Source organism: Pelobates fuscus, chromosome 8 (assembly GCF_036172605.1).
Source record: "Pelobates fuscus isolate aPelFus1 chromosome 8, aPelFus1.pri, whole genome shotgun sequence".
Classification (NCBI taxonomy): Eukaryota; Metazoa; Chordata; class Amphibia; order Anura; family Pelobatidae; genus Pelobates; species Pelobates fuscus.
Genome location: NC_086324.1, coordinates 178746876 through 178773675, shown reverse-complemented (window position 1 = coordinate 178773675; position 26800 = coordinate 178746876). Strand labels below are relative to the sequence as shown.

General features: G+C 47.9%; 1 protein-coding gene across 4 annotated transcripts in view; it reads right to left on the bottom strand.

The window, feature by feature from the left end:
• The window catches only part of PAQR4 (progestin and adipoQ receptor family member 4), a 29303-nt gene extending 12496 nt beyond the window's left edge, over positions 1-16807 (bottom strand). The window contains exons 1-2 of one of the 4 annotated variants that reach the window (XM_063430928.1): positions 13534-16807; positions 9253-9444 (exon numbers count right to left, since the gene is read on the bottom strand). In XM_063430928.1, coding sequence (XP_063286998.1) covers positions 9253-9364 — 112 coding nt within the window. In that variant the 5' untranslated portion in view covers positions 9365-9444; positions 13534-16807. The remainder of the gene's footprint in view (positions 1-9252; positions 9445-13533) is intronic. The other 3 variants (XM_063430926.1, XM_063430927.1, XM_063430925.1) reach the window with 3 other exon arrangements.
• Positions 16808-26800: the final 9993 nt, after the last annotated feature.

The following is a 26800-nucleotide window of genomic DNA, read 5'->3' as shown; positions in this document are numbered from 1 at the left end:
TGAGTAACAGATGCTATGAGATGTATAGCGGTGATACTGAGTAACAGATGCTATGAGATGTATAGCGGTGATACTGAGTAACAGATGGTATGAGATGTATAGCGGTGATACTGAGTAACAGATGGTATGAGATGTATAGCGGTGATACTGAGTAACAGATGCTATGAGATGTATAGCGGTGATACTGAGTAACAGATGGTATGAGATGTATAGCGGTGATACTGAGTAACAGATGCTATGAGATGTATAGCGGTGATACTGAGTAACAGATGCTATGAGATGTATAGCGGTGATACTGAGTAACAGATGGTATGAGGTGTATAGCGGTGATACTGAGTAACAGATGGTATGAGATGTATAGCGGTGATACTGAGTAAGAGATGGTACGAGGAGATGTATAGCGGTGATACTGAGTAACAGATGGTATGAGATGTATAGCGGTGATACTGAGTAACAGATGCTATGAGATGTATAGCGGTGATACTGAGTAACAGATGCTATGAGATGTATAGCGGTGATACTGAGTAACAAATGCTATGAGATGTATAGCGGTGATACTGAGTAACAGATGCTATGAGATGTATAGCGGTGATACTGAGTAACAGATGCTATGAGATGTATAGCGGTGATACTGAGTAACAGATGCTATGAGATGTATAGCGGTGATACTGAGTAACAGATGCTATGAGATGTATAGCGGTGATACTGAGTAACAGATGGTATGAGATGTATAGCGGTGATACTGAGTAACAGATGCTATGAGATGTATAGAGGTGATACTGAGTAACAGATGCTATGAGATGTATAGCGGTGATACTGAGTAACAGATGGTATGAGATGTATAGCGGTGATACTGAGTAACAGATGGTATGAGGTGTATAGCGGTGATACTGAGTAACAGATGGTATGAGATGTATAGCGGTGATACTGAGTAACAGATGGTATGAGGTGTATAGCGGTGATACTGAGTAACAGATGGTATGAGATGTATAGCGGTGATACTGAGTAACAGATGGTATGAGATGTATAGCGGTGATACTGAGTAAAAATGCTATGAGATGTATAGCGGTGATACTGAGTAACAGATGCTATGAGATGTATAGCGGTGATACTGAGTAACAGATGCTATGAGATGTATAGCGGTGATACTGAGTAACAGATGCTATGAGATGTATAGCGGTGATACTGAGTAACAGATGCTATGAGATGTATAGCGGTGATACTGAGTAACAGATGCTATGAGATGTATAGCGGTGATACTGAGTAACAGATGCTATGAGATGTATAGCGGTGATACTGAGTAACAGATGGTATGAGATGTATAGCGGTGATACTGAGTAACAGATGGTATGAGATGTATAGCGGTGATACTGAGTAACAGATGCTATGAGATGTATAGCGGTGATACTGAGTAACAGATGGTATGAGATGTATAGCGGTGATACTGAGTAACAGATGGTATGAGATGTATAGCGGTGATACTGAGTAAAAATGCTATGAGATGTATAGCGGTGATACTGAGTAACAGATGCTATGAGATGTATAGCGGTGATACTGAGTAACAGATGCTATGAGATGTATAGCGGTGATACTGAGTAACAGATGCTATGAGATGTATAGCGGTGATACTGAGTAACAGATGCTATGAGATGTATAGCGGTGATACTGAGTAACAGATGGTATGAGGTGTATAGCGGTGATACTGAGTAACAGATGGTATGAGATGTATAGCAGTGATACTGAGTAACAGATGCTATGAGATGTATAGCGGTGATACTGAGTAACAGATGCTATGAGATGTATAGCGGTGATACTGAGTAACAGATGCTATGAGATGTATAGCGGTGATACTGAGTAACAGATGGTATGAGGTGTATAGCGGTGATACTGAGTAACAGATGGTATGAGATGTATAGCGGTGATACTGAGTAAGAGATGGTACGAGGAGATGTATAGCGGTGATACTGAGTAACAGATGGTATGAGATGTATAGCGGTGATACTGAGTAACAGATGCTATGAGATGTATAGCGGTGATACTGAGTAACAGATGCTATGAGATGTATAGCGGTGATACTGAGTAACAAATGCTATGAGATGTATAGCGGTGATACTGAGTAACAGATGCTATGAGATGTATAGCGGTGATACTGAGTAACAGATGCTATGAGATGTATAGCGGTGATACTGAGTAACAGATGCTATGAGATGTATAGCGGTGATACTGAGTAACAGATGGTATGAGATGTATAGCGGTGATACTGAGTAACAGATGCTATGAGATGTATAGAGGTGATACTGAGTAACAGATGCTATGAGATGTATAGCGGTGATACTGAGTAACAGATGGTATGAGATGTATAGCGGTGATACTGAGTAACAGATGGTATGAGATGTATAGCGGTGATACTGAGTAACAGATGGTATGAGGTGTATAGCGGTGATACTGAGTAACAGATGGTATGAGATGTATAGCGGTGATACTGAGTAACAGATGGTATGAGATGTATAGCGGTGATACTGAGTAAAAATGCTATGAGATGTATAGCGGTGATACTGAGTAACAGATGCTATGAGATGTATAGCGGTGATACTGAGTAACAGATGCTATGAGATGTATAGCGGTGATACTGAGTAACAGATGCTATGAGATGTATAGCGGTGATACTGAGTAACAGATGCTATGAGATGTATAGCGGTGATACTGAGTAACAGATGCTATGAGATGTATAGCGGTGATACTGAGTAACAGATGCTATGAGATGTATAGCGGTGATACTGAGTAACAGATGGTATGAGATGTATAGCGGTGATACTGAGTAACAGATGGTATGAGATGTATAGCGGTGATACTGAGTAACAGATGCTATGAGATGTATAGCGGTGATACTGAGTAACAGATGCTATGAGATGTATAGCGGTGATACTGAGTAACAGATGGTATGAGATGTATAGCGGTGATACTGAGTAAAAATGCTATGAGATGTATAGCGGTGATACTGAGTAACAGATGCTATGAGATGTATAGCGGTGATACTGAGTAACAGATGCTATGAGATGTATAGCGGTGATACTGAGTAACAGATGCTATGAGATGTATAGCGGTGATACTGAGTAACAGATGCTATGAGATGTATAGCGGTGATACTGAGTAACAGATGCTATGAGATGTATAGCGGTGATACTGAGTAACAGATGCTATGAGATGTATAGCGGTGATACTGAGTAACAGATGCTATGAGATGTATAGCGGTGATACTGAGTAACAGATGCTATGAGATGTATAGCGGTGATACTGAGTAACAGATGCTATGAGATGTATAGCGGTGATACTGAGTAACAGATGCTATGAGATGTATAGCGGTGATACTGAGTAACAGATGCTATGAGATGTATAGCGGTGATACTGAGTAACAGATGCTATGAGATGTATAGCGGTGATACTGAGTAACAGATGCTATGAGATGTATAGCGGTGATACTGAGTAACAGATGCTATGAGATGTATAGCGGTGATACTGAGTAACAGATGCTATGAGATGTATAGCGGTGATACTGAGTAACAGATGATATGAGATGTATAGCGGTGATACTGAGTAACAGATGCTATGAGATGTATAGCGGTGATACTGAGTAACAGATGCTATGAGATGTATAGCGGTGATACTGAGTAACAGATGCTATGAGATGTATAGCGGTGATACTGAGTAACAGATGCTATGAGATGTATAGCGGTGATACTGAGTAACAGATGCTATGAGATGTATAGCGGTGATACTGAGTAACAGATGCTATGAGATGTATAGCGGTGATACTGAGTAACAGATGCTATGAGATGTATAGCGGTGATACTGAGTAACAGATGCTATGAGATGTATAGCGGTGATACTGAGTAACAGATGCTATGAGATGTATAGCGGTGATACGGAGTAACAGATGCTATGAGATGTATAGCGGTGATACTGAGTAACAGATGCTATGAGATGTATAGCGGTGATACTGAGTAACAGATGCTATGAGATGTATAGCGGTGATACTGAGTAACAGATGGTATGAGATGTATAGCGGTGATACTGAGTAACAGATGGTATGAGATGTATAGCGGTGATACTGAGTAACAGATGCTATGAGATGTATAGCGGTGATACTGAGTAACAGATGGTATGAGATGTATAGCGGTGATACTGAGTAACAGATGGTATGAGATGTATAGCGGTGATACTGAGTAAAAATGCTATGAGATGTATAGCGGTGATACTGAGTAACAGATGCTATGAGATGTATAGCGGTGATACTGAGTAACAGATGCTATGAGATGTATAGCGGTGATACTGAGTAACAGATGCTATGAGATGTATAGCGGTGATACTGAGTAACAGATGCTATGAGATGTATAGCGGTGATACTGAGTAACAGATGCTATGAGATGTATAGCGGTGATACTGAGTAACAGATGGTATGAGATGTATAGCGGTGATACTGAGTAACAGATGCTATGAGATGTATAGCGGTGATACTGAGTAACAGATGCTATGAGATGTATAGCGGTGATACTGAGTAACAGATGCTATGAGATGTATAGCGGTGATACTGAGTAACAGATGGTATGAGGTGTATAGCGGTGATACTGAGTAACAGATGGTATGAGATGTATAGCAGTGATACTGAGTAACAGATGCTATGAGATGTATAGCGGTGATACTGAGTAACAGATGCTATGAGATGTATAGCGGTGATACTGAGTAACAGATGCTATGAGATGTATAGCGGTGATACTGAGTAACAGATGGTATGAGGTGTATAGCGGTGATACTGAGTAACAGATGGTATGAGATGTATACCGGTGATACTGAGTAAGAGATGGTACGAGGAGATGTATAGCGGTGATACTGAGTAACAGATGCTATGAGATGTATAGCGGTGATACTGAGTAACAGATGCTATGAGATGTATAGCGTTGATATTGAGTAAAAATGCTATGAGATGTATAGCGGTGATACTGAGTAACAGATGCTATGAGATGTATAGCGGTGATACTGAGTAACAGATGCTATGAGATGTATAGCGGTGATACTGAGTAACAGATGGTATGAGATGTATAGCGGTGATACTGAGTAACAGATGCTATGAGATGTATAGCGGTGATACTGAGTAACAGATGGTATGAGATGTATAGCGGTGATACTGAGTAACAGATGGTATGAGATGTATAGCGGTGATACTGAGTAACAGATGCTATGAGATGTATAGCGGTTATACTGAGTAAGAGATGGTAGGAGGAGATGTATAGCGGTGATACTGAGTAAGAGATGGTACAAGGAGATGTATAGCGGTGATACTGAGTAAGAGATGGTATGAGATGTATAGCGGTGATACTGAGTAACAGATGCTATGAGATGTATAGCGGTTATACTGAGTAAGAGATGGTAGGAGGAGATGTATAGCGGTGATACTGAGTAAGAGATGGTACAAGGAGATGTATAGCGGTGATACTGAGTAAGAGATGGTACGAGGAGATGTATAACGGTGATACTGAGTAAGAGATGGTAGGAGGAGATGTATAGCGGTAGTACTGAGTAAGAGATGGTAGGAGGAGATGTATAGCGGTGATACTGAGTAAGAGATGGTAGGAGGAGATGTATAGCGGTGATACTGAGTAAGAGATGGTACAAGGAGATGTATAGCGGTGATACTGAGTAAGAGATGGTACAAGGAGATGTATAGCGGTGATACTGAGTAAGAGATGGTACAAGGAGATGTATAGCGGTGATACTGAGTAAGAGATGGTAGGAGGAGATGTATAGCGGTGATACTGAATAAGAGATGGTACAAGGAGATGTATAACGGTGATACTGAGTAAGAGATGGCACGAGGAGATGTATAACGGTGATACTGAGTAAAAGATGGTACGAGGAGATGTATAGCGGTAGTACTGAGTAAGAGATGGTAGGAGGAGATGTATAGCGGTGATACTGAGTAAGAGATGGTAGGAGGAGATGTATAGCGGTGATACTGAGTAAGAGATGGTAGGAGGAGATGTATAGCGGTGATACTGAGTAAGAGATGGTACGAGGAGATGTATAGCGGTGATACTGAGTAAGAGATGGTACGAGGAGATGTATTATTATGTTATTTATATAGCGCCATCAAATTCTGCAGCGCTTTACAATGGGTGGACGAACAGACATGTAGTTGTAACCAGAAAAGTTGGACACACAGGAACAGAGGGGTTGAGGGCCCTGCTCAATGAGGTTACATGCTAGAGGGAGTGGGGTGAAATGACACAAAAAGGTAAAGATAGTATTAGACTAGTGACAGTTGCAGAAGAGGAATTTATAGCGGTGATACTGAGTAAGAGATGGTAGGAGGAGATGTATAACGGTGATACCGAGTATGAGATGGTAGGTGGAGATGTATAGCGGTGATACTGAGTAAGAGATGGTAGGAGGAGATGTATAGCGGTGATACGGAGTAAGAGATGGTAGGAGGAGATGTATAGCGGTGCTATTGAGTAAGAGATGGTATGAGATGTATAGCGGTGATACTGAGGAAGAGATGGTATGAGATGTATAGCGGTGATACTGAGGAAGAGATGGTACGAGGAGATGTATAGCGGTGATATGGAGTAAGAGATGGTATGAGATGTATAGCGGTGATACTGAGGAAGAGATGGTACGAGGAGATGTATAGCGGTGATACTGAGGAAGAGATGGTACGAGGAGATGTATAGCGGTGATACTGAGGAAGAGATGGTACGAGGAGATGTATAGCGGTAATACTGAGTAAGAGATGGTACGAGGAGATGTATAGCGGTGATACGGAGTAAGAGATGGTACGAGGAGATGTATAGCGGCGATACTGAGTAAGAGATGGTACGAGGAGATGTATAGCGGTGATACGGAGTAAGAGATGGTATGAGATGTATAGCGGCGATACTGAGGAAGAGATGGTACGAGGAGATGTATAGCGGTAATACTGAGTAAGAGATGGTACGAGGAGATGTATAGCGGTGATACTGAGTAAGAGATGGTACGAGGAGATGTATAGCGGAGATACTGAGGAAGAGATGGTACGAGGAGATGTATAGCGGTGATACTGAGGAAGAGATGGTACGAGGAGATGTATAGCAGTGATACTGAGGAAGAGATGGTACGAGGAGATGTATAGCAGTGATACTGAGGAAGAGATGGTACGAGGAGATGTATAGCGGTGATACTGAGAAAGAGATGGTACGAGGAGATGTATAGCGGTGATACGGAGTAAGATGGTATGAGATGTATAGCGGCGATACTGAGTAAGAGATGGTACGAGAAATGTATAGCGGTAATACTGAGTAAGAGATGGTACAAGGAGATGTATAGCGGTGATACGGAGTAAGAGATGGTACGAGGAGATTATAGCGGCGATACGGAGTAAGAGATGGTATGAGATGTATAGCGGCAATACTGAGTAAGAGATGGTACGAGGAGATGTATAGCGGTAATACTGAGTAAGAGATGGTACGAGGAGATGTATAGAGGTGATACTGAGTAAGAGATGGTACGAGGAGATGTATAGCGGTGATACTGAGGAAGAGATGGTACGAGGAGATGTATAGCGGTGATACTGAGGAAGAGATGGTACGAGGAGATGTATAGCGGTGATACTGAGGAAGAGATGGTACGAGGAGATGTATAGCGGTGATACTGAGGAAGAGATGGTACGAGGAGATGTATAGCGGTGATACTGAGGAAGAGATGGTACGAGGAGATGTATAGCGGTGATACTGAGGAAGAGATGGTACGAGGAGATGTATAGCGGTAATACTGAGGAAGAGATGGCTCAGACAGATCTCTATTGGAAGTAGTGGAGGCAGTGTCCAGTCCCCAGGTAAGAAGTCTGTTTGCAAATGGTTGACTACTTCCAGAGAGGGTACCAGGTCACTCCTGTCACCATAATCACTAGAGTGCATTGTAGTAGTTATGGTCCTTGGAGTGTTTCTTTAGCAGACAGACATGCACTGCATATAGTTCTTTCACCTGGACACAAAGTCTCTTTCAATAACTCCTGGATCTGAATGGCATACAGCTTTCACAGCTGGAGTGGGGCAATGCATCATTAAATACCACGCTTGTAGTGAAGACAGGACTGCCCAAAGCAATTCAATTTGTGATCTCCTGATTGGTCAAATAATGGATATAGCATCCCTTCGTACTGTGCAGCTATAGAAAACTGAGACTGGAGGTGTGCTGACTAAGTGCTTCACAGGACACAATGGTAAGAGGCTCACATTACCACACTCCACAAGGTCACATTGCAGATCACACCCTCTGTTCAAATACGGCATGGTTTACAGAGCAATGTGTACACATCCTGTGCAGTACCTTTCCTGATTCCATATTCTGCTTATTAATTACCCCTGTGGCAGTATTTGCCCCATAGAAGAGAAGGGAGCTATCGGCCTGCCAGCCACTAAACTGCCCTCACTTATTTCAGTTTGCTTAACTAGAATCCAGGTCATTACTAAAGAGATTAGGATTTAGAGCTCTTTATAGGAACATACCTCAGCCTTACCTCAAAGCTTTTAAAGACTTTACAGTCTTTCTTAACCCTTTACCAGTGAGGAAAGGATCAGCTATTGGGATTAGAACGAACAGCTTGCTCACAAAAGAATACAATCCAGCCTCTCTTTGTTTTCAGCAGACTGCTAGTGTACCATACAGCTATCCCATATACTGCCGCTAGTGTACCATACAGCTATCCCATATACTGCCGCTAGTGTACCGTACAGCTATCCCATATACTGCCGCTAGTGTACCGTACAGCTATCCCATATACTGCCGCTAGTGTACCATACAGCTATCCCATATACTGCCGCTAGTGTACCATACAGCTATCCCATATACTGCCGCTAGTGTACCATACAGCTATCCCATATACTGCCGCTAGTGTACCGTACAGCTAACCCATATACTGCCGCTAGTGTACCGTACAGCTATCCCATATACTGCCGCTAGCATGACTCACATCGTCACACTGCACAAATGGGATCTTATACGCATCATCACACTGCATGTGGCAAAGCTGCCTCTGCCACGTGCTTCTGGAGGGGCCAGCTGGCTAGCCTCCTGCCCACAGACTATGGGCCATGTAAAAAGACATGTTAAAAGTCTGTGTTGGTGGAATTTCCTTATTGTGTTCGGGAACCGAACAAATCCACAAACTAAAGACCGGCTGCTCGTTAAACCCTATTGACACCTTGTAACGATTCTCACCTCCGTGTTCTAAGTGTTCATCTGGGTGGCCGCTGTTCGTATGGACAAACACATGGTGGTGGCCATCTTGTTCACGAGAACGCAGGCTGTGGTGTTTGCTCGTCGAGAGCATGGAACTAAAATCGGACACTCAACATTGCGAACACTGCTGGACTTCCGTCCCCGTTCAGTTCTTTACATCCTAGAAGAGCTCTGTTTGGTGGAATCGTTCGTATGGATTAGGAGAACAAGCTCCACGTTATGAGTATGGACTACATTCGGTAGTTTATTAGTTTTTGTACTCCCGAAAGAGACCGCTACCAATGATTCTATGAAACTATTTTGGGCACGAGCCTTGTATGCGGTCAGTTGAAACTACCCCAGTGGCGTTTTGGCTGTATATCTGAGCGCTTTTCGGATATGTTGTGCGCTCAGATCCGGAAATATAAGACTTGAGGGGGTACATGATTGTTTTATGTGTGTTTTATAAATTGTAGATTTTTTGTACCTGAGAGATAATTTAATTATATGTTTTTTTCCCAGGTAATGATCTCTCAGGCACAGAGGATCATGGGGGGGGGGGGAGGGATTAACCTATAATTTTGTGTTGGAAATTCTGATAGGGGCTTTTGCGTAAAAGCTGTGTGTGCTGCACAAACAGCACGTGGCATTTTATCACAATTCCAGCACTTTTAAAAATCTTATCTAAGATACAGTGTGTCCTGCGATATATAGTAAGTGTACATTACACTGCTGAGGAACACTAACTAGGATTAATTTATGGTGACTTGGGGGTGACAAGCACTTAGAATGCTGTAATCTATACCTCCCATAGACTTGACTGAGAGTGATTAGAGCAAAATATAAGGAAACAGTATTGGGAGAAGGGGTACGATGATTGCCTCCAATTTATTATAAATATAGTATATTACACGTGGGTCTGTAATGGTACATTATGGAACAATGTTACTAGTAGTCAGTGAATCCATGTTAACCAGGACCCCAATGTTCTAGATCGACATAACCTACCTGCTGTCATATCCACTGGTACCTGAAAGACACACACACACACACAGCAAATTCAGATCCACGGGTACCCGGAGTACACACACACAGCAAATTCAGATCCACGGGTACCCGGAGTACACACACACAGCAAATTCAGATCCACGGGTACCCGGAGTACACACACACAGCAAATTCAGATCCACGGGTACCCGGAGTACACACACACAGCAAATTCAGATCCACGGGTACCCGGAGTACACACACACGGCAGATTCACATTCACGGGTACCTGGGGTACACACAGATTCACATCCAAGGGTACCAGGTGTACACACACAGCAGATTCACATCCAAGGGTACCTGGAGTACACACAGCAGATTCACATCCAAGGGTACCTGGAGTACACACACAGCAGATTCACATCCAATGGTACCAGGTGTGCACACACAGCAGAATCACATCCAAGAGTACCAGGTGTACACACACAGCAGATTCACATCCAAGGGTACCAGGTGTACACACACAGCAGATTCACATCCAAGGGTACCTGGAGTACACACACAGCAGATCCACATCCAAGGGTACCTGGAGTACACACACAGCAGATTCACATCCAATGGTACCAGGTGTACACACACAGCAGATTCACATCCACGGGTATCTGAAATACACATAAATCTGCATCCAACTATCACACATTCATACTATTTTAGAGGCACATGGGAGGACAGGAGCCATGTACAATACAAGCTTTATTCATAGCATAGCTCAGCAGCTAAACGTTACCCTGGGGAGCAGAATTCCCAGCTACATGACACAACATGTGAATGAATGAAATGTACAACATAAATACTGGATATACTCATTTTACGGACTGACTTCTGGTGCTCCGTACTGATTATGTATAGTAAGTGCATATGTTACTGGTCTGTGTTCACGAGTGGCAACTCGTTCCTGATTTCACAAACAAGCCTCTATTGATCAAAAAGGACCAAGAAACACACACCAACACGGATCATACAGAAAGCTCTACCACCACATGCTCCATAAATATCCATCCCTGCCCTGCATTCACTATACAAGCACATTGCCAAAACAGAAGAATAAAAGGGAGTGCAGGTGGAAACATGAATATGTCAATGGGATGTGACTGATGGACTCTTACAAGTCATTAAACAGAGCTCGCACACTGCATCGTTCGCATGCAGCCTCTCACCACGCACACACATGGCAGGGAGCCCATGCACCAAATGCTTAGCTTCTGTCTAGGCAGCCAGATCTATTCGAGCTAACGAAGCTATCTGCACTCTTCCAGCAAAACACAAAATATACATTGTGCTATATGCCCCCTGTCTCTCCGCACTCCATGCTATATGCCCCCTGTCTCTCCGCACTCCATGCTACATCCCCAATCTCTCCCCGCACTCCATGCTACATCCCCAATCTCTCCCCGCACTCCATGCTACATCCCCAATCTCTCTCCGCACTCCATGCTACATCCCCAATCTCTCTCCGCACTCCATGCTATATCCCCAATCTCTCTCCGCACTCCATGCTATATCCCCAATCTCTCTCCGCACTCCATGCTATATCCCCAATCTCTCTCCGCACTCCATGCTACATCCCCAATCTCTCTCCGCACTCCATGCTATATCCCCAATCTCTCTCCGCACTCCATGCTATATCCCCAATCTCTCTCCGCACTTCATGCTATATCCCCAATCTCTCTCCGCACTCCATGCTACATCCCCAATCTCTCTCCGCACTCCATGCTACATCCCCAATCTCTCTCCGCACTCCATGCTACATCCCCAATCTCTCGCCGCACTCCATGCTATATCCCCAATCTCTCTCCGCACTCCATGCTATATCCCCAATCTCTCTCCGCACTCCATGCTACATCCCCAATCTCTCTCCGCACTCCATGCTATATCCCCAATCTCTCTCCGCGCTCCATGCTACATCCCCAATCTCTCGCCGCACTCCATGCTATATCCCCAATCTCTCTCCGCACTCCATGCTACATCCCCAATCTCTCTCCGCACTCCATGCTACATCCCCAATCTCTCTCCGCGCTCCATGCTACATCCCCAATCTCTCTCCGCGCTCCATGCTACATCCCCAATCTCTCTCCGCGCTCCATGCTACATCCCCAATCTCTCTCCACACTCCATGCTACATCCCCAATCTCTCTCCGCGCTCCATCCCCAATCTCTCTCCGCGCTCCATGCTCCATCCCCAATCTCTCTCCGCACTCCATGCTACATCCCCAATCTCTCTCCGCACTCCATGCTATATCCCCAACCTCTCTCCGCACTCCATGCTATATCCACAATCTCTCTCCGCACTCCATGCTACATCCCCAATCTCTCTCCGCACTCCATGCTATATGCCCCCTGTCTCTCTCCGCACTCCATGCTATATGCCCAGTCTTCCCGCACTCCATGCTATATGCCCCCTTTCTCCCTGCACTCCATGCTATATGCCCCCGTCTCTCTCCACTCCATGCTATGCCCCCCTATCTCTCTGCACTCCATGCTATATGCCCCTTTTCTCCCTGCACTCCATGCTATATGCCCCCCGTCTCTCTGCACTCCATGCTATGTCCCCCTGTCTCTCTGCACTCCATGCTATGTCCCCCTTTCTCCCTGCACTCAATGCTATATGCCCCCTTTCTCCCTGCACTCAATGCTATATGCCCCCCTTTCTCCCTGCACTCCATGCTATATACCCCGTCTCCCTGCACTCCATGCTATATGCCCCGTCTCCCTGCACTCCCTGCTATATGTCCCCTGTCTCTATGCACTCCATGCTATATGTCCCCTGTCTCGCTGCACTCCATGCTATATGCCCCCCGTCTCTCTGCACTCCATGCTATATGTCCCCTGTCTCCCTGCACTCCATGCTATATGTCCCCCGTCTCTCTGCACTCCATGCTATATGTCCCCCGTCTCTCTGCACTCCATGCTATATGTCCCCTGTCTCTCTGCACTCCATGCTATATGTCCCCCGTCTCTCTGCACTCCATGCTATGTCCCCCTGTCTCTCTGCACTCAATGCTATATGCCCCCTTTCTCCCTGCACTCCATGCTATGTCCCCCTTTCTCCCTGCACTCCATGCTATGCCCCCCTTTCTCCCTGCACTCCATGCTATATACCCCGTCTCCCTGCACTCCATGCTATATGCCCCGTCTCTTTGCACTCCATGCTATATGCCCCGTCTCTTTGCACCCCATGCTATATGCCCCCTTTCTCCCTGCACTCCATTTCTCTCATAGTTCCCAGAACCTTACCATGTGTGTAGATGTTTCCCAGCTCATTGTGCAGGTAGAAGAGACTCCTCATACATTCTGCTCCATTGGCCACAGGACGATAGCCTGTCAGCACAAACTTATTAAATTGGAGATGTGGGGGAGAGCTGGCCCAGTCCAGCAGCCGGGGGCCACTTAGAAATGCCATGTGTCCTGAGATCCCTAATAAAAGACTTTTCCTAGTCCCAAAAAAGTATGATGGTTTCCACATTTGTCCCAGAAGCCAGCCTGCCTTAAAGTAAAATAAAGTCCTTATAACCTCTATTTCACAAATAAAAAACACCTCTGCTTTGCAGTCCAACAGCAGCGATCTCCTCTTTAACTAGTGTACTTAGGGAGTGGAAATCAGCCGGTTTGAGGTTCATTGTATTTCGCTGCTTAAAGAAGTTTGAGATGAACAGAAAATTAGTCTTAACTTAAACGTAAGATGGAACAAAGTTGATCCAAAGTGTGGAAGAAGGTTTAGTGATCACATTTACTATGATGATATCCTCTCTTGATTTTATCCCGAAGGTTGAGATTTGCAGTTTCTCTCATGGGAAAGTCACCTTTAACCATCTCAAGAGTAATAGTCCAGTGCTCTTTTAAAGTGCTGGTGGTTCTGTGAACAGTTAGCAGGTCATGGGCTGGACTCCCACTTAATCCTAAACCTACCTGTCTGCAGAGAAGATTAAACAAGAAGGAATTGTTTTTGGTGGAAGGACTCAGATGTGACAACTTTAATGTGGAATCCTGTTCTTTGGATAGAGAAACAAAATGTAATCCAAGAAAGGTTGATATGACAACCACTGTCCTAAAACAAAATATCAAATAATTCCTGTTTGTTGGTTGTTGCAGGATTCTCCGTGGATCTGTCACTGTGGGCTTCCTGTGCTTAGTTCAGTAGTTAAGAGAATTTGCATTTCTCTGGAGTGATATTCCACATTTGGATAATTAGCCAGCATTCCAGAACACCATACAGACATGAAGCCATCTATTCTAGGTCTTTCATTTTAGTACTAACAAAAATAACTACCTACCCATAAATAAAACACAGGACAATCTTATTTTTGGTCTCAGTCTGCCAGTGAATGAAGAGGGTCTGTTGGGATGAATGTATCTGCTTGTGGTGTGTTGGCTTTTCTTTGAAACAGAGAGGGAACGGTGTGAGTTTTCTGATAAAAGTAGTTTGTGAGCCTGAACTTGTCTTAGAAATTTTATGGTAGGTGCATGAGTTCACAGATCCAGCTAAAAGAAAAACACAAAACAAAAAATATTTTTACAGTTAAGAGGAAGGTCTCTGCATCATGTGGAACATTTGTGTCAATGTCAGCCTTCTGGGTCAGCTAGCAGTAAGGTCTCAGTAGGTGTGTTGATTTTTTTCCCCTCAAAAAAAGAAAAAGTCTCAGCCAGTGCTGTGTTGGGCTTTCAGTGAAAGAAATCTGTGAGAAATAGTGAAAGTGGTTCTTTTCTTTGGGCCAATGAATGGTCTGATTGAATTTTATTTGTCTATGAGGCAAACCTTGAAAGATCTCATCCAGTGATGTGGTTGGATTTCAATGAAGCTCGCCTAGGAGGCTGAAGTATAAGTGATGTGGTGGATTTTTCAATGAAGGTGGTCTAGAAGGTTGAAGTATGAAGCTCTTAGTGATGTGGTGGGATTTCAATGAAGCTCGTCTAGGAGGCTGAAGTATAAGTGATGTGGTGGATTTTTCAATGAAGGTGGTCTAGAAGGTTGAAGTATGAAGCTCTTAGTGATGTGGTGGGATTTCAACAAAGATATTCTAGGAGATTGAAGTATAAAGGTCTCATTGATGTGGTGGGATTTTAATGAAGGCAGTCTATGAGGTTGCCCTGGGTGAGAAAGGTCTCAGTAGTGAGGTGGGATTTCAGCAAAGGTTGTCTAGGAGGTACAACTATGAGGGTTTAAATGATGTGGTGGATTTTCAATGAAGGTAGTTTAGGAGGTTGATCTATAAAGGTTTAAGGGATGTGGTGGGATTTCAATGAAGGCAGTTTACGAATTTGAACTATAAAGTTGGTCTCAGCAAAGTGGTGGAATTTCGATAAAGGCAGTCTAAGAGGTGGAAGTATGAAGACGGTCTAATTGATGTAAAGGGATTTTAATGAAGATATGAAGAAGGTCTCTGAGATGCAGAGGGATTTCAATGAAATTATTATAAGGCTAAACTAGTAAGAAGGCGCATGTTGATATTTTCTAATAGTAGTCTATAAAATGCAATGCAAGTGACAGTAGGTTGCCCTAGCAGGAATTGTCGTTCAGTGATGGTAGGTCTCATTCATTGACAGTAGGTGTCATTCAGTGTTCAAAAATCTCATTCAGTGATGTAGGTCTCCTTTAGTGATGGTAGGTAACTTTAAAAGGAAGGTTGTCATTCAGTGATGGTAGGTGTCCCTGGGTGAGGATAGGTTGTCATTCAGTGAGGGCAGGTGTCCCTGGGTGAGGGTAGGTTGTCATTCAGTGAGGGCAGGTGTCCCTGGGTGAGGATAGGTTGTCATTCAGTGAGGGCAGGTGTCCCTGGGTGAGGGTAGGTTGTCATTAAGTGACAGTAGGTACCCCTGTGTGAGGGTAGGTGTCCCTGGGTAAGTTATCATTCAGTGATGGTAGGTGCCCCTGGGTGAGGGTAGGTTGTCATTCAGTGATGGTAGGTGGTCATTCGGTGACAGTAGGTGTCCCTGGGTGATGGTACGTTGTCATTCGGTGACGGTAGGTGTCCATGGGTGAGGGTAGGTTGTCATTCAGTGATGGTAGGTGTACCTGGGTGATGGTAGGTTGTCATTCAGTGATGGTAGGTGTACCTGGGTGATGGTAGGTTGTCATTCAGTGATGGTAGGTGTACCTGGGTGATGGTAGGTTGTCATTCAGTGATGGTAGGTGCCCCTGGGTGACGGTAGTTTGTCATTCAGTGACGGTAGGTTGTCATTCAGTGACGGTAGGTTGTCATTCAGTGACGGTAGGTGCCCCTGGGTGACGGTAGGTGCCCCTGGGTGACGGTAGGTGGTCATTCAGTGACGGTAGGTTCCCCTGGGTGACGGTAGGTGGTCATTCAGTGACGGTAGGTGCCCCTGGGTGACGGTAGGTGGTCATTCAGTGACGGTAGGTGCCCCTGGGTGACGGTAGGTGGTCATTCAGTGACGGTAGGTTCCCCTGGGTGACGGTAGGTGGTCATTCAGTGACGGTAGGTTGTCATTCAGTGACGGTAGGTGCCCCTGGGTGACGGTAGGTGGTCATTCAGTGACGGTAGGTTGTCATTCAGTGACGGTAGGTGCCCCTGGGTGACGGTAGGTGGTCATTCAGTGACGGTAGGTGCCCCTGGGTGACGGTAGGTGGTCATTCAGTGACGGTAGGTTGTCATTCAGTGACGGTAGGTGGTCATTCAGTGACGGTAGGTTGTCATTCAGTGACGGTAGGTGCCCCTGGGTGACGGTAGGTCCATGAGGTAGGTGTCTGTCTGTGAGGTGATAAAGCGCTTACCGGACACACACCGGGCTCCGCCCCCTCCTCCGTCACCGCCTTGTCCCCTCCCCCAACCGTTATCCTGGGGCCGCCTTCCCGCCCACCGCACGCGCCCCTCACAAACCCCGCCCACCGCACGCGCCCCTCACAAACCCCGCCCGCCATGCGCGCTACTCAAACCCCTCCAGCGGGAAAGGCGGGGCCACAAGATACCGCCAGCCAATCAGATTCCACAGCCACGCCCATAACCTTGTAGGGCGGAGTTCTTTCTTCAAAAAACGGAAATTTACGAAAACCACGCCCACTCCATTCATTCCGTGATAAGAGTTGGTAAGCCCCCACTGTAACTCCGCCCCTCGGCTGTCACCTAGCAACCATGAGGAGTCACATATCCCCAACACCCCCAGAATAAAGGGGAGACCAACACCCCCGCACCCCCAGAATAAAAGGGAGACCAACACCCCCAGAATAAAGGGGAGACCAACACCCCCACCCCCCAGAATAAAGGGGAGACCAACACCCCCAGAATAAAGGGGAGACCAACACCCCCACCCCCCAGAATAAAGGGGATACCAACACCCCCAGAATAAAGGGGAGACCAACACCCCCAGAATAAAGGGGAGACCCCCACCCCCCAGAATAAAGAGGAGACCAACACCCCCACCCCCCAGAATAAAGGGGAGACCAACACCCCCACCCCCCAGAATAAAGGGGAGACCAACACCCCCGCACCCCCAGAATAAAAGGGAGACCAACACCCCCAGAATAAAGGGGAGACCAACACCCCCAGAATAAAGGGGAGACCAACACCCCCACCCCCCAAAATAAAGGGGAGACCAACACCCCCAGAATAAAGGGGAGACCCCCACCCCCCAGAATAAAGAGGAGACCAACACCCCCACCCCCCAGAATAAAGGGGAGACCAACACCCCCAGAATAAAGGGGAGACCAACACCCCCACCCCCCAGAATAAAGGGGAGACCAACACCCCCACCCCCCAGAATAAAGAGGAGACCAACACCCCCACCCCCCAGAATAAAGGGGAGACCAACACCCCCAGAATAAAGGGGAGACCCACACCCCCAGAATAAAGGGGAGACCAACACCCCCACCCCCCAGAATAAAGGGGAGACCAACACCCCCACCCCCCAGAATAAAGAAATAAAGAGGAGACCAACACCCCCACCCCCCAGAATAAAGGGGAGACCAACACCCCCAGAATAAAGGGGAGACCCCCACCCCCCAGAATAAAGAGGAGACCAACACCCCCACCCCCCAGAATAAAGGGGAGACCAACACCCCCAGAATAAAGGGGAGACCAACACCCCCACCCCCCAGAATAAAGGGGAGACCAACACCCCCACCCCCCAGAATAAAGAGGAGACCAACACCCCCACCCCCCAGAATAAAGGGGAGACCAACACCCCCAGAATAAAGGGGAGACCCACACCCCCAGAATAAAGGGGAGACCAACACCCCCACCCCCCAGAATAAAGGGGAGACCAACACCCCCACCCCCCAGAATAAAGAGGAGACCAACACCCCCACCCCCCAGAATAAAGGGGAGACCAACACCCCCAGAATAAAGGGGAGACCCACACCCCCAGAATAAAGGGGAGACCAACACCCCCACCCCCCAGAATAAAGGGGAGACCAACACCCCCAGAATAAAGGGGAGACCAACACCCCCACACCCCCAGAATAAAGGGGAGACCAACACCCCCACCCCCCAGAATAAAGAGGAGACCAACACCCCCAGAATAAAGGGGAGACCAACACCCCCACCCCCCAGAATAAAGGGGAGACCAACACCCCCACCCCCCAGAATAAAGAGGAGACCAACACCCCCAGAATAAAGGGGAGACCAACACCCCCAGAATAAAGGGGAGACCAACACCCCCACCCCCCAGAATAAAGGGGAGACCAACACCCCCACCCCCCAGAATAAAGGGGAGACCAACACCCCCAGAATAAAGGGGAGACCAACACCCCCACACCCCCAGAATAAAGGGGATACCAACACCCCCAGAATAAAGGGGAGACCAACACCCCCAGAATAAAGGGGAGACCAACACCCCCACACCCCCAGAATAAAGAGGAGACCAACACCCCCAGAATAAAGGGGAGACCAACACCCCCACACCCCCAGAATAAAGGGGAGACCAACACCCCCAGAATAAAGGGGAGACCAACACCCCCAGAATAAAGGGGAGACCAACACCCCCACACCCCCAGAATAAAGGGGAGACCAACACCCCCAGAATAAAGGGGAGACCAACACCCCCACACCCCCAGAATAAAGAGGAGACCAACACCCCCAGAATAAAGGGGAGACCAACACCCCCACACCCCCAGAATAAAGGGGAGACCAACACCCCCAGAATAAAGGGGAGACCAACACCCCCACACCCCCAGACTAAAGAGGAGACCAACACCCCCAGAATAAAGGGGAGACCAACACCCCCACACCCCCAGAATAAAGGGGAGACCCACACCCCCAGAATAAAGGGGAGACCAACACCCCCACCCCCCAGAATAAAGAGGAGACCAACACCCCCAGAATAAAGGGGAGACCAACACCCCCACACCCCCAGAATAAAGGGGAGACCAACACCCCCAGAATAAAGGGGAGACCAACACCCCCACACCCCCAGAATAAAGAGGAGACCAACACCCCCAGAATAAAGGGGAGACCAACACCCCCACCCCCCAGAATAAAGAGGAGACCAACACCCCCAGAATAAAGAGGAGACCAACACCCCCAGAATAAAGAGGAGACCCACACCCCCAGAATAAAGGGGAGACCAACACCCCCACCCCCCAGAATAAAGAGGAGACCAACACCCCCAGAATAAAGGGGAGACCAACACCCCCACCCCCCAGAATAAAGAGGAGACCAACACCCCCAGAATAAAGGGGAGACCAACACCCCCACCCCCCAGAATAAAGAGGAGACCAACACCCCCAGAATAAAGAGGAGACCAACACCCCCAGAATAAAGGGGAGACCAACACCCCCACACCCCCAGAATAAAGAGGAGACCAACACCCCCAGAATAAAGAGGAGACCAACACCCCCACCCCCCAGAATAAAGAGGAGACCGACACCCCCAGAATAAAGGGGAGACCAACACCCCCACACCCCCAGAATAAAGGGGATACCAACACCCCCAGAATAAAGGGGAGACCAACACCCCCACACCCCCAGAATAAAGGGGATACCAACACCCCCAGAATAAAGGGGAGACCAACACCCCCAGAATAAAGGGGAGACCAACACCCCCACACCCCCAGAATAAAGGGGAGACCAACACCCCCAGAATAAAGGGGAGACCAACACCCCCACACCCCCAGAATAAAGGGGAGACCAACACCCCCGCACCCCCAGAATAAAGGGGAGAACAACACCCCCAGAATAAAGGGGAGACCAACACCCCCACATCCCCGAATAAAGGGGATACCAACACCCCCAGAATAAAGAGGAGACCAACACCCCCAGAATAAAGGGGAGACCAACACCCCCACACCCCCAGAATAAAGGGGAGACCAACACCCCCAGAATAAAGGGAAGACCAACACCCCCAGAATAAAGGGGAGACCAACACCCCCAGAATAAAGGGGAGACCAACACCCCCACACCCCCAGAATAAAGGGGAGACCAACACCCCCACACCCCCAGAATAAAGGGGAGACCAACACCCCCAGAATAAAGGGGAGACCAACACCCCCACACCCCCAGAATAAAGGGGAGACCAACACCCCCAGAATAAAGGGAAGACCAACACCCCCAGAATAAAGGGGAGACCAACACCCCCACACCCCCAGAATAAAGGGGAGAACAACACCCCCAGAATAAAGGGGAGACCAACACCCCCACATCCCCGAATAAAGGGGATACCAACACCCCCAGAATAAAGGGGATACCAACACCCCCAGAATAAAGGGGATACCAACACCCCCAGAATAAAGAGGAGACCAACACCCCCAGAATAAAGGGGAGACCAACACCCCCACACCCCCAGAATAAAGGGGAAACCAACACCCCCAGAATAAAGGGGAGACCAACACCCCCACACCCCCAGAATAAAGGGGAGACCCACACCCCCAGAATAAAGGGGAGACCAACACCCCCACACCCCCAGAATAAAGGGGAGACCAACACCCCCAGAATAAAGGGGAGACCAACACCCCCAGAATAAAGGGGAGACCAACACCCCCGCACCCCCAGAATAAAAGGGAGAACAACACCCCCAGAATAAAGGGGAGACCAACACCCCCACATCCCCGAATAAAGGGGATACCAACACCCCCAGAATAAAGGGGATACCAACACCCCCAGAATAAAGGGGAGACCAACACCCCCAGAATAAAGAAGAAACCAACACCCCCACAATAAAGGGGAGACCAACACCCCCACACCCCCAGAATAAAGGGGAGACCAACACCCCCACACCCCCAGAATAAAGGGGAAACCAACACCCCCAGAATAAAGGGGAGACCCACACCCCCAGAATAAAGGGGAGACCAACACCCCCACACCCCCAGAATAAAGGGGAGACCAACACCCCCAGAATAAAGGGGAGTCCAACACCTCAACACCCCCAGAATAAAGGGGATACCAACACCCCCAGAATAAAGGGGATACCAACACCCCCACGCCCCCAGAATAAAGGGGATACCAACACCCCCACGCCCCCAGAATAAAGGGGAGACGAACACCCCCAGAATAAAGGGGAGACCAACACCCCACACCCCCAGAATAAAGGGGAGACCAACACCCCCACACCCCCAGAATAAAGGGGAGACCAACACCCCCAGAATAAAGGGGAGACCAACACCCCCACACCCCCAGAATAAAGGAGACCAACACCCCCAGAATAAAGGGGAGACCAACACCACCACACCCCCAGAATAAAGGGGAGACCAACACCCCCAGATTAAAGGGGATACCAACACCCCCACAGCCCCAGAATAAAGGGGAGACCAACACCCCCAGAATAAAGGGGAGACCAACACCCCCACAGCCCCAGAATAAAGGGGAGACCAACACCACCACACCCCCAGAATAAAGGGGAGACCAACACCCCCAGATTAAAGGGGATACCAACACCCCCACAGCCCCATAATAAAGGGGAGACCAACACCCCCAGAATAAAGGGGAGACCAACACCCCCACAGCCCCAGAATAAAGGGGAGACCAACACCCCCACACCCCCAGAATAAAGGGGAGACCAACACCCCCAGAATAAAGGGGAAACCAACACCCCCACACCCCCAGAAAAAAAGGGGATACCAACACCCCCAGAATAAAGGGGAGACCAACACCACCACACCCCCAGAATAAAGGGGAGACCAACACCCCCAGAATAAAGGGGAGACCAACACCTCCAGAATAAAGGGGATACCAACACCCCCAGAATAAAGGGGATACCAACACCCCCACAGCCCCAGAATAAAGGGAGACCAACACCCCCAGAATAAAGGGGAGACCAACACCCCCACACCCCCAGAATAAAGGGGAGACCAACACCCCCAGAATAAAGGGGAGACCAACACCCCCAGAATAAAGGGGAGACCAACACCCCCACGCCCCCAGAATAAAGGGGATACCAACACCCCCAGAATAAAGGGGATACCAATACCCCCATGCCCCCAGAATAAAGGGGAGACCAACACCCCCAGAATAAAGAAGAGACCAACACCCCCACACCCCCAGAATAAAGGGGAGACCAACACCACCAGAATAAAGGGGAGACCAACACCCGCAGAATAAAGAAGAGACCAACACCCCCACACCCCCAGAATAAAGGGGAGACCAACACCACCAGAATAAAGGGGAGACCAACACCCCCAGAATAAAGAAGAGACCAACACCCCCACACCCCCAGAATAAAGGGGAGACCAACACCCCCAGAATAAAGAAGAGACCAACACCCCCACACACCCAGAATAAAGGGGAGACCAACACCCCCAGAATAAAGGGGAGACCAACACCCCCACACCCCCAGAATAAAGGGGAGACCAACACCCCCAGAATAAAGGGAAGACCAACACCCCCAGAATAAAGGGGAGACCAACACCCCCAGAATAAAGGGGAGACCAACACCCCCACACACCCAGAATAAAGGGGAGACCAACACCCCCAGAATAAAGGGGAGACCAACACCCCCACACCCCCAGAATAAAGGGGAGACCAACACCCCCAGAATAAAGGGAAGACCAACACCCCCAGAATAAAGGGGAGACCAACACCCCCGCACCCCCAGAATAAAGGGGAGAACAACACCCCCAGAATAAAGGGGAGACCAACACCCCCAGAATAAAGGGGAGACCAACACCCCCACCCCCCAGAATAAAGGGGAGACCAACACCCCCAGAATAAAGGGGAGACCCCCACCCCCCAGAATAAAGAGGAGACCAACACCCCCACCCCCCAGAATAAAGGGGAGACCAACACCCCCAGAATAAAGGGGAGACCAACACCCCCACCCCCCAGAATAAAGGGGAGACCAACACCCCCACCCCCCAGAATAAAGAGGAGACCAACACCCCCACCCCCCAGAATAAAGGGGAGACCAACACCCCCAGAATAAAGGGGAGACCCACACCCCCAGAATAAAGGGGAGACCAACACCCCCACCCCCCAGAATAAAGAGGAGACCAACACCCCCACCCCCCAGAATAAAGGGGAGACCAACACCCCCACCCCCCAGAATAAAGGGGAGACCAACACCCCCACCCCCCAGAATAAAGAGGAGACCAACACCCCCACCCCCCAGAATAAAGGGGAGACCAACACCCCCAGAATAAAGGGGAGACCCACACCCCCAGAATAAAGGGGAGACCAACCCCCCCACCCCCCAGAATAAAGGGGAGACCAACACCCCCACCCCCCAGAATAAAGGGGAGACCAACACCCCCAGAATAAAGGGGAGACCAACACCCCCACACCCCCAGAATAAAGGGGAGACCAACACCCCCACCCCCCAGAATAAAGAGGAGACCAACACCCCCAGAATAAAGGGGAGACCAACACCCCCACCCCCCAGAATAAAGGGGAGACCAACACCCCCACCCCCCAGAATAAAGAGGAGACCAACACCCCCAGAATAAAGGGGAGACCAACACCCCCAGAATAAAGGGGAGACCAACACCCCCACCCCCCAGAATAAAGGGGAGACCAACACCCCCAGAATAAAGGGGAGACCAACACCCCCACCCCCCAGAATAAAGGGGAGACCAACACCCCCAGAATAAAGGGGAGACCAACACCCCCAGAATAAAGGGGAGACCAACACCCCCACACCCCCAGAATAAAGGGGAGACCAACACCCCCAGAATAAAGGGGAGACCAACACCCCCACACCCCCAGAATAAAGAGGAGACCAACACCCCCAGAATAAAGGGGAGACCAACACCCCCACACCCCCAGAATAAAGGGGAGACCAACACCCCCAGAATAAAGGGGAGACCAACACCCCCACACCCCCAGACTAAAGAGGAGACCAACACCCCCAGAATAAAGGGGAGACCAACACCCCCACACCCCCAGAATAAAGGGGAGACCCACACCCCCAGAATAAAGGGGAGACCAACACCCCCACCCCCCAGAATAAAGAGGAGACCAACACCCCCAGAATAAAGGGGAGACCAACACCCCCACACCCCCAGAATAAAGGGGAGACCAACACCCCCAGAATAAAGGGGAGACCAACACCCCCACACCCCCAGAATAAAGAGGAGACCAACACCCCCAGAATAAAGGGGAGACCAACACCCCCACACCCCCAGAATAAAGAGGAGACCCACACCCCCAGAATAAAGGGGAGACCAACACCCCCACCCCCCAGAATAAAGAGGAGACCAACACCCCCAGAATAAAGGGGAGACCAACACCCCCAGAATAAAGGGGAGACCAACACCCCCACCCCCCAGAATAAAGAGGAGACCAACACCCCCAGAATAAAGGGGAGACCAACACCCCCACCCCCCAGAATAAAGAGGAGACCAACACCCCCAGAATAAAGAGGAGACCAACACCCCCAGAATAAAGAGGAGACCAACACCCCCAGAATAAAGGGGAGACCAACACCCCCACACCCCCAGAATAAAGAGGAGACCAACACCCCCAGAATAAAGAGGAGACCAACACCCCCAGAATAAAGGGGAGACCAACACCCCCACACACCCAGAATAAAGAGGAGACCAACACCCCCAGAATAAAGGGGAGACCAACACCCCCACCCCCCAGAATAAAGAGGAGACCAACACCCCCAGAATAAAGGGGAGACCAACACCCCCACACCCCCAGAATAAAGGGGATACCAACACCCCCAGAATAAAGGGGAGACCAACACCCCCAGAATAAAGGGGAGACCAACACCCCCACACCCCCAGAATAAAGGGGAGACCAACACCCCCAGAATAAAGGGGAGACCAACACCCCCACACCCCCAGAATAAAGGGGAGACCAACACCCCCGCACCCCCAGAATAAAGGGGAGACCAACACCCCCAGAATAAAGGGGAGAGGCAGATGGACAGAAGCAGGGCTCACTCTGTTTATACACTATATAAATCCATAGATAGAAGCAGGGCTCGCTCTGTTTATACACTATATAAATCCATAGATAGATAGAAGCAGGACTCGCTCTGTTTATACACTATATAAATCCATAGATAGAAGCAGGGCTCGCTCTGTTTATACACTATATAAATCCATAGATAGAAGCAGGGCTCGCTCTGTTTATACACTATATAAATCCATAGATAGATAGAAGCAGGACTCACTCTGTTTATACACTATATAAATCCATAGATAGAAGCAGGGCTCGCTCTGTTTATACACTATATAAATCCATAGATAGTTAGAAGCAGGGCTCGCTCTGTTTATACACTATATAAATCCATAGATAGAAGCAGGACTCGCTCTGTTTATACACTATATAAATCCATAGATGGATAGAAGCAGGGCTTGCTCTATTTATACACTATATAAATCCATATATAGATAGAAGCAGGGCTCGCTCTGTTTATACACTATATAAATCCATAGATAGAAGCAGGACTCGCTCTGTTTATACACTATATAAATCCATAGATGGATAGAAGCAGGGCTTGCTCTATTTATACACTATATAAATCCATATATAGATAGAAGCAGGGCTCGCTCTGTTTATACACTATATAAATCCATAGATAGATAGAAGCAGGACTCGCTCTGTTTATACACTATATAAATCCATAGATAGATAGAAGCAGGGCTCGCTCTGTTTATACACTATATAAATCCATAGATAGAAGCAGGGCTCGCTCTGTTTATACACTATATAAATCCATAGATAGATAGAAGCAGGGCTCGCTCTGTTTATACACTATATAAATCCATAGATAGAAGCAGGGCTCGCTCTGTTTATACACTATATAAATCCATAGATGGATAGAAGCAGGGCTTGCTCTATTTATACACTATATAAATCCATAGATAGATAGAAGCAGGGCTCGCTCTGTTTATACACTATATAAATCCATAGATAGTAGCAGGGCTCGCTCTGTTTATACACTATATAAATCCATAGATAGAAGCAGGGCTCGCTCTGTTTATACACTATATAAATCCATAGATAGATAGAAGCAGGGCTCACTCTGTTTATACACTATATAAATCCATAGATAGAAGCAGGGCTCGCTCTGTTTATACACTATATAAATCCATAGATAGAAGCAGGGCTCGCTCTGTTTATACACTATATAAATCCATAGATAGATAGAAGCAGGGCTCGCTCTGTTTATAC